General features: G+C 44.4%; 1 protein-coding gene across 1 annotated transcript; it reads right to left on the bottom strand.

Moving 5' to 3' along the window:
• Positions 1–939: 939 nt before the first annotated feature.
• LOC121799595 (GATA transcription factor 15-like) lies at positions 940–1,726 on the bottom strand. Its single transcript, XM_042199001.1, has 3 exons — positions 1,553–1,726; positions 1,358–1,465; positions 940–1,292 (listed from the first exon to the last, which is right to left on the bottom strand). Exons 1-3 carry the CDS (start codon positions 1,562–1,564, stop codon positions 1,065–1,067), a joined length of 348 nt encoding a protein of 115 aa, XP_042054935.1. The 5' UTR covers positions 1,565–1,726; the 3' UTR covers positions 940–1,064.
• Positions 1,727–9,319: the final 7,593 nt, after the last annotated feature.

Genomic DNA, 9,319 nt, shown 5'->3' with positions numbered 1-9,319 from the left:
GATCCAGAGCCGACTCACACCCTCCGAGGTACTCCAGTCGTCGTTGTGGTTCATTTTTGTTTGTGAGAGATGATCGAAATATTCGTATGGAAAGTGAGAGATGAGAGAAATGTTCGTATGAAAATAGAATGAGAAACGAGGTTTAAATAGACAAAAAAATGAAAAAAAATGAAAACGCATTGCATCGTCCACGCCATCTTCCGCGTCGCCCACAGTGGGCGGACGATGGAGCGGACGATGCCCTATCGTCAACGTATCGTCCGCGAACGATGCATCGGGCATCGTCCGCACACCCACAGTGGCAGACGATGTCGCGCCCGAGGCATCGGGCGGTCTATCGTCCGCCCCATTGCGGATGCCCTTAGATGTACGTATTGAGTTATGGATAAATAATTCATTCTATTTCAAAAAATTTAAATGAATTTTCTATTTTCATAGGTAGTGTATTCGAGACCTCTATTTTTCAGATGACAGAAAAATATTGACAGCGAAGACATCTTATTTTGTATGTGTTGACTAACTTATAAAACGAAAATTATCCGAAGTCAAATGTGTCAAGTTCCAATCTATCAGAATTTGATTTTTGAATATAATATTTTCATTATAAAAAAGCTCATTTTTCAGATTGTAGAAGGGCCACTAAATTTATTATGTACTTAAATTCAATAAAAGTTTTAGGAATCCAAGACAAGAAATGATTTCTAGGATTTTGTTTGCTTGAACGGAAAGAAAGATGCAAGTTAGGTCCATCATAATTAATTGCTATAATAGCACTCAAATCCCTTTCCGATCCCAAATTTTCCTCAAAAGCAATTTTCCTCTATAGTACTATAAGTCAAATAAATTAAAGTAATTAACCACTAATACTCCAAAAATATAGTCAAACAATCATTGTTAGCGGATTACATTACATCACACATTCACACTGAGAAAAAGTAATAATAAAAGAAAGCATTAAATTAAATTAAATTAAATTAATGAAAAGCCCTACTTACTAACACTACTCTTCACTACAAATATTAGTCTCTCGTAGTACTACAAGAAGAGCGCGACGTACAACTGAACTATGCAGAGACGGATCCGCAAGAGAGAGCCATGAGCAGAATCGCAGCCTGCTCTTCCTCCCTTAGTTTGCTCATCAGCTTACTTGATCTCATGAATCGCATCTTCAAAATCTCCCCGACTTTGCTGCTCCGATCTTCGCTCCTCTTCTTTTTCCGGCTTCCTGTATCCAATCCAAGGCTCTCTCTCCTCTTCTTGTTGTACTTGATTCCGCACGCATTGCACAACGACTGCAGATTCGACCGATCAAAATCAGTGTGAAAATGAAATCATAAGAAAATAGATCGCATTTCACCTTAGGTCCGTGAGGACCGCCTCGCCAGAGAGGAGTTCTGGTGGTGCGACAATCGGTGCAGCTTTTTGGGGAAGAAGATCTGATTTTCTTCTCCTCCGAAATTTGTTGCTGGATATTCAGAGAAATTAAAAATTACTACTAAAATAAAGATGATCGGAGAAAAGGAGTGAAAATGGCGATCGGTAGATTTGTCACCTTCAGATCCATGCGATGATCGGATGAATGATTCAATTCGATCTGGAGTAAAATGAAGATTTATTAAGAGTGATGAGGCTGTAATTTGGAGTGGGAGTGTGCTTGTTCTCGAGAAATGTAAAATAGTGAGATGCTACTATCAGTGAACAGACACTAGTCAGACATACACGAAACCCTAGCTGACTTTACGTTATTCTTGTATTGACGCTTTTGCCCTTCATCTACTTCCAAAATTGCAGATATCTCGGCTCTTCAAATTATCTGCCAATGATTGTTCAAATTCATATGGTATTTGATGAAACACTAAAATTATCATATGGTTTTTGATGAAACACTAAAATTTGGACGGATAAGCGAATCGACATAGTGTTACGAACTCAATTCCAGATTAATCGTGAGAATAACTGGTTTGAGTCATATAAACTAAATGAACTTTCTCTCCTAACAAGCTAGTTTTTGAGCTGGGTTCTCATATTTAGTCTGTATCACAAAATTATTGATTTATACTTACTAGTTTAATCGGGCTGAACGATCTAATTACTGGTCGGATTAATGTAACAAATACTAATATGACAAAGGAGATGTGGACTTGAGATATGGGGAGGGGTATGAGTTACTCATGTTATGAAATCATCTGTGAGCCCCTCTCAGTATACTTTATTCTAACTACAAAGCCATCATAAATAAATTCCAAAGGAAAATTAGAAAAGTGGGTATGTTAAAAGAGGAGAATCGCATTTAATAAAAGAGGCATAGAAAATTGTTGATTCGACAGTGCAATAGAATAGAGTTGACATTCTTTACGCAATTGGGATTGTGATGTGGAATTAAAATTTTGGGATAACTGAATCTAGTTGGTGTATAGTCATGCATTGGATCAGTTTATAGAGTGGAAGCTACTAAAAAATGTACTACAATACTATGTGAATTTGATTTTTTCCATGTCCTATATTTAAATGATGCATATATTATATATGGATGTCTTAAAGTGATATAACTAGATAAAACATGGATATTGTGGGGTGATTCATATTCAAATACTCCTACGACCAAAGGTATATTCGAATATATAAGACATGTTTCCCAGACCCAAAACATTACTCTCTCTCTTCAATGTGATCTTCACATCACCCCTATTAAATCACACAGTCGATTATGGAGTATAGAATAACATTTAGAGTATTTTATAGAAAAATACTACTACTACTACTACACGATGGATTTTTAGAAGAAAGGGTAAGAAACAACGACAGAACATGTTAGTCAGGTTGTGGTATGAACAGACAATGGTCCATAGCTCTTTCCACTTATAGATACACTTCACTATCTATTGGGTTATAGTAAGACTTTTCAAAAATATAAGATATAAAAAAATTATAAATTTTCAAAAACTCCAATAACTTTTCGGTAGAATACTAATAGTATTTGATTTTCAATTTCCCATTATCAAGCTTGTTAGATTAACCTAGCCAGTAGAATGATGACTTTATAACTGAAAGCTTAAGAGTCTAGTTAAGATTTGTCCTATGTGTTAGTTGACTAAACGGTAGAAAGATTAATGTCTGAGATTCTTTGTGGCGCAGTCTTTAAATTTAAATTAATTTACTCATCCAAAAAAAAAGTTAAAGACTTGTCGACCCATCGATTGGCCACGTCTGGTCTAGAAAGTGAAAGATTACGAATCACAAAATCAAACTAATTAACCTACAGCTAAAAGTGGCGTACGTGTAAACTTAAACAAAACATTAGCTCTTATCACAGAATGTGAATAAATTATGCAGCTGTGGTCCAAGGATCCCCCTTGTTCTAATCTACTAATACAAACACTATCATTATGCAATTATTTGTCATAGTCAGATCCGTAAATAAAAAGGTATAGTAATTATACTTTCCATCATTGATCCTAACGAATAATGATTAGCATATAATAGAATAGTTTTATTCCAAGTAGCAGCAAATGGGCAACAATAATAAGGCTTATCAAAAATTTAAGATGCTGACTGGAAAATAAATAGAAAGGGGAAATCAGTACAAGAATTATAAAATATCATGATAACAGAATAAGAGTGGCCTCGTTAAAAGCTAAATAGCACATAGAAACAACATTGACATTTTGGGGACTCCCAAGGCCAAGATGTATGAATAGAGAGAGCTAAACAAAAAAAGTGACCAAACAAATCCAATAAAACGTAGTAGTACTTCTCAGAAAAACAACACATTCTTCTAGTTTACATTAAATGAGCAAGAAGCAGAACTCATACTTCTGCCAGAGCAATAATTTTCAGACCATAAGGTATAACCTACTCAAACTTTCACAAAATACATACTACATGACTTCATTTTCCCCCAGCATTCCAACTCAACATGAAAATGATTTTCATCTGGACAATATGTACCCGACTCGACTCTTTCTAGCTCTAGGGGGGAAACTGCGTGCAACATTCATGGCAGTTTTGCGTTGCATCACAAAATTTGTCTAAACTAACAGCTCGACGCGAACCGGCTGATAATATCACAAGCTAAGCTAAGATGAACTGCTTCTGTTCAACTGTGACTCTAACTTGCAGTTCACCGGACTCTGATGACTATTCAACTAGCCAGCTCAGAAACACTTTTGAGCGCAACGAGATAAATATAATGCATCCTGTAAATTTTAAAATCTACGTACATTACATCATTGCTTACTGAAATTTGGACAACAAAGTATATACTACAAAAACAAATAGGTGGATTAAGACTTTACCTTCAACCAAACTTGAAACCCCCAGAAGGAACAGGAAGATCACCACCTCCAAAATTGAACCCATCTTGTGCAGCATCAGCAGAGACCAACTGTTCATCGTCTTCCTCTAACCAGTATGTTTCAAGTATCTTGACTGCCTTCTCATAAATTTCATTATTATCGTGACTCTGAAGATTTTCAATCTTCTCCAGACCCTCTGCATCATCAATCATCTGAGCAAAAACATTCATGTCTCCAGAGTTCCCTTGATTCTTGTCTGCTTCTCCAACCTTCAAAATGTTTTCAAGACCTTCTAAGCACACTGTGACAATTCTTGGGTCAGGACAAATCAGGAGATTACAAAGTGGCTTTATGCATCCCCCACGTACCAAGAACCTGCCATATAAGTTAACTCAGCTTCCGATGCTGATTATAATCAATGATATATGCGACAACTTTGATAGTAAAATATTTTACTTGATTTGCTCATGAGTTCCACCAGAAGTGGTATTTGAAATAGCCCAAGCAGCTTCTTTCTTTATATTAATCAAACTCCGCAGTTTGAAGCAAAGAACCAACAAAGAAAACCCGAAACGGAGCTTATAATTACGCTCGACTCTTTACGGAAATTAAATAATCAAAAAATAGATACTATCCAAAAATAAGAAATAAATAACCAAAAATAAAAAGACTATCCCTATCACTACTTGGAAACGTAGTCGCCCAACAAGTCTGACGGGCGACGGTTTCTCTTCGGCCTCGTCGTTGCGATCGACGGCTGCTTCTCCTTCACCGGGCTTTCCATCGTCTCTGCCGACTCCACTTCCCCACGGCTCAGCTCCGTCACCAGCAGCGGTGGCGGTTGCTCCTGAACGGGTCCGTATCAACCCCCCCCCCCTCATAACGACCTCCTTGTCCTCAAGGAGTACATTGGGAAATCGACGCTACACAAGTCCGAGCGGTTCCCACGTCGGCGACTCCGTACCATCCGACCAACGTACCAATACGTGCTCCAAGGGCTTACCGCCGTTCCATAACATCCTTTTGTCCAACACCCACACCGGATATACTACTGGTCTGTCTTCGAAGAACTCCGACGGCAGCTCCATGCCCATATCCACCTCACTCCCAGCCACGAACTTCCGGAGGAGTCCAACATGAAATACATTATGAATCCTACTCCCCGTCGGCAAACGCAATCGATACGCGACTTGCCCAATACGCTCCAACACTTCAAACGGGCCATAGTAACGCCTTGCAAGCTTAGCCGATTGAGGGCGAGCCACCGAATGCTGCCTGTATGGCTGGAGCTTCAAAAGAACCAAGTCGCCTGCCTCAAACTCCAAATGACGACGGTGACTGTTAGCTGATTCGCGCATACGCTGCTGTGCGCGCTCCAAATTCCTGCGTAACTCCACCAAAAGCTCCCCCCGTTGACGAATGATCTCCGCCGCCGAGGGCGGTGTTGACGCCGAGGGGGCGCAAAGATCAAACTGGGAGGCTCCAGGCCGTAAAGGGCCTTATATGGAGACATGCCCAACCCCTCATGATGGAAACAATTCAGTGCGACTTCAGCCCACGGGAGAAGGTTCGCCCATTTGGCCGGCCGATCGGCAGTATAAGCGCGTAAATATTGCTCCAGCCCCCTGTTTCGTACCTCCGTTTGGCCGTCCGACTGCGGATGGTAGGCGGTCGAAAAATTCAATTTTGTGCCACTAAGGCGCATCAGCTCCTCCCAACATTGATTCAAGAACACCGAGTCCCTGTCGGAGACCAACGTTTTCGGAAAACCGTGATGACGCACGACCGTGTTGATAAACAAATGAGCCACTTTCAAAGCATCGAATCTCGTAGGCAACGGCGCGAAATGTGCATACTTAGACAAACGGTCTACGACTACCATGATTACCGTGTAGCCCCGGGATTGAGGCAAGCCCGTAATAAAGTCCATTGAGACGTCCTCCCAAACTTGGGACGGAATTGGAAGTGGCTGCAGCAACCCAGCAGGCTTCTGAGTAGAATACTTTGTCGTTTGACACACGAAACAGGCCTCCACGAACTTCTTCACCTCTTTCTTCATGTTGGGCCAGTAAAAGCCCGCCGCCACGCGGCGCAACGTGCGCTCAAATCCTGGATGACCCGCCGATGGCGAACTATGATATTCTGTCAGAATAGGAATCAGGGTCGAGGAGCGAGAGCTCACAAATATGCGGCGGTTGTAGTATACCAGTCCGTCTACCCAAGATAAATGCGGCGGTGCCTGTCCCTTCTTGATCTCGGCCGTGATTTCTCGCATTTCTAGGGACGACGCTGTTTCCCGACGAAGCACATCTAATAATTGGGGAATGGGGTGCGCCGCTGCTGCCAAAAGCGCGCCATCCCGGTCGGAACCGAGGCCGTCACCAACCTCTGCTGCCGTGCAATCCTGCGGGTCGGCCTGGTCGGCGGCCTCGCGTCTCGACAGTGCATCAGCTGCTCTATTTGCACTTCCTTTCATAAGTTTGCGCACATAAAGCTGCTGATCCGGTGTTTGCACAATCTGTTGGAGCAATTCCTTCAAACTCTTCTGGTCGCTCCGAATAATGAACTCCCTCCCTAGAAGGTATTGCCGCCATTTCTGCACTGCCTCCACTATAGCGTACAACTCCTTGTGATATGTAGACGCGACGCGGCGCCGAGGGCCTAGTTTCCTGCTGAAAAACGCGATTGGCTACTCATCTTGAAGTAAAACCGCGCCCACCCCGGTATCAGAGGGGTCCGTCTCTATGCAAAAAGGCCGCGCGAAATCGGGCAGACGAAGAACAGGCGCCGTTGTCATGGCACCTTTCAGATCCAGGAAGCTAGAATCTGCTGCCGGGGTCCACACAAAAGCCTCTTTTTTTAATAACTCCGTCAAAGGCGCTGCTATCATGGCGTACCCGGCGATGAAGCGACGATAGTAACCGGTGAGGCCAAAAAACCACGGAGTTGCTTCACATTCTTCGGTTTAGGCCAAGCCGTCATAGCACTAATTTTGTTGGGGTCGGCCTTCAGGGTCCCGTCGCATATCAAGTGTCCCAAATACTCGACGGTGGAGCTGCAGAAAGAGCACTTGGACAATTTAACATAGAAGCTGTGCTCCTATAAAACATTGAGGACGGCGGACAAGTGATCACCATGAACCTCCAACGATGGGCTATACACCAGGATGTCGTCGAAAAACACAATGACAAACTTGCGCAACATGGGTTGAAAAATAGAATTCATTGCCGCTTGAAAGGTGGAAGGGGCATTTGTTAACCCAAAAGGCATCACCAAAAATTCAAAGTGACCGTCATGGGTTCGAAAAGCGATCTTAAAGACGTCCCCATCATGCATCCTGATCAGGTGGTATCCTGAGCGCAAGTCTAGCTTAGTAAACACACGTGCCTTGCCCAATTCATCAAAAAGCTCGTCTGCCGTGGGTATAGGAAAATGGTCCGGGACTGTGACGGTATTTAGTGCACGATAGTTTATGCAGAAGCGGAAGGTGCCGTCTTTCTTGCGGATAAGGAGCACTGGTGACGAAAACGGGCTGTTGCTTCGCTGAATAATCCCTTGGTCAAGCATGTCTTTGACTTGTCGCTCGATCTCGTTTTTCTGGAAGGGTATCTGTACGGACGCACGTTTACCGGTTGGGTCCCCGATAAAAGGTCCACGCGATGGTCAAAGGGGCGAATCGGCGGCATCCCCACTGGTGTGCCGAAGACCCCTCGGAATTTTTCCAAAACCGCCAAAACAGCTGGCGACAGGTTCGCGGGAAACTCCTCCCGATGCGCCGGTTCCGACTCCTCCTCGTCGAGGCGTAGTAACAATACCTCGAATAAGTCCACGTCGTCACCCGAAGACGACAACATGGATACAAACTGTCGATTAATGCGGCGGGGAGGCGTCACGATTCCCTTTAAGACTACCGTCTCATCCCCGTGTTGGAATTCCAGGGTCTTGCCTGCGAAGTCTGCAGCCACCTTTCCCAGGGATTCCAGCCAATCCATCCCGAGAATCACGTCTGGCCCATGTACTGGCAGAATGTGTAGATCCACCAAAAACGTCAAACCTTGCATTGCCAACTTCGTTTGGCGCGACAATGAGAGCATAAAAGAGCCTCGTCATTCCCCACAATTACCCGAAAAGGTCGAATCGGGGACGGGAAGATGCAACGACTTTGCTATATCGGGGTGAAGGAAGTCCCGATCACTCCCAGTATCGATCAGCACACTCACATCGCGTCCCTGAATCGTTCCCTCGACACGCAACGGCCGAGACCTACGACCTCCATGCAGGGCGTTCACATACGCGACCTCCTTCGGCTCCAGGTCATCCCCAATATCATTCCCGGGAACACCCTCGTCCCCCACATCGTCCTCGTCCGCATAACATAGGAGACGCTGTTTGCACACGTGCCCCATGACCCATTTTTCGGGGCAATGCCAACACAAGCCTAGGCGGGAGAGCTCCGCCTTTTCTGCCTGAGACACCCGAATCAACCCAGGGCGCTGCTGCTCCGGCGCTCTACCCGAACTCCCCTGCGATGGTCCCGTACCCGTTGCAGCTCGTGGCGGCGGATGGGTGCTAGAGGACACCGGCATGGTGCGGTTGTCGCGGTTCTGCCAAGGCCGACGCGACGGCCTGTCCGCTTGGGAGTCCGCGAACTCCAACGTGAGGGCCATTGCCACGGTTAGGGAGGGCGGCCGATGGAGCTTCAGCCGCTCCTGCAAATCCGGTTTAAGACCCGCCACAAATAAGGTAAAGAGGTCCGACTCGGATACTCCCCTAACCCTGTTTAGATATTTCTCAAAGGTGTCGTGGTACTCCTCCACCGTTCCTGTTTGTGTGAGCTTGGCGATCAGGCCGTAATAATTCTTGAAACTCTGCCTATCAAACCGGTGTCGCACGTCCTCCAAAAAATCCTGCCACGTTACGAAGTCGGTATTCGCACAATAATTAAACACCCACTCCGAAGCCGGAGGGTCAAATAACATCACCGCATAATGTAGACGTTGTGCCTCCGGCAACATCAAGTGATC

Source organism: Salvia splendens, chromosome 4, assembly GCF_004379255.2.
Source record: "Salvia splendens isolate huo1 chromosome 4, SspV2, whole genome shotgun sequence".
NCBI classification, from domain to species: domain Eukaryota; kingdom Viridiplantae; phylum Streptophyta; class Magnoliopsida; order Lamiales; family Lamiaceae; genus Salvia; species Salvia splendens.
The sequence above is the reverse complement of the archived record's forward strand: the minus strand, read 5'-3'. Positions and strand labels throughout refer to the sequence as shown.

Excerpts from the sequence above, each read along its gene's own strand:
- LOC121799595 (XM_042199001.1), bottom strand. Across the intron at positions 1,293-1,357 it reads GCGGTCCTCACGGACCTAAG|TCGTTGTGCAATGCGTGCGG; the intron begins GTGAAATGCGAT and ends TCGAATCTGCAG.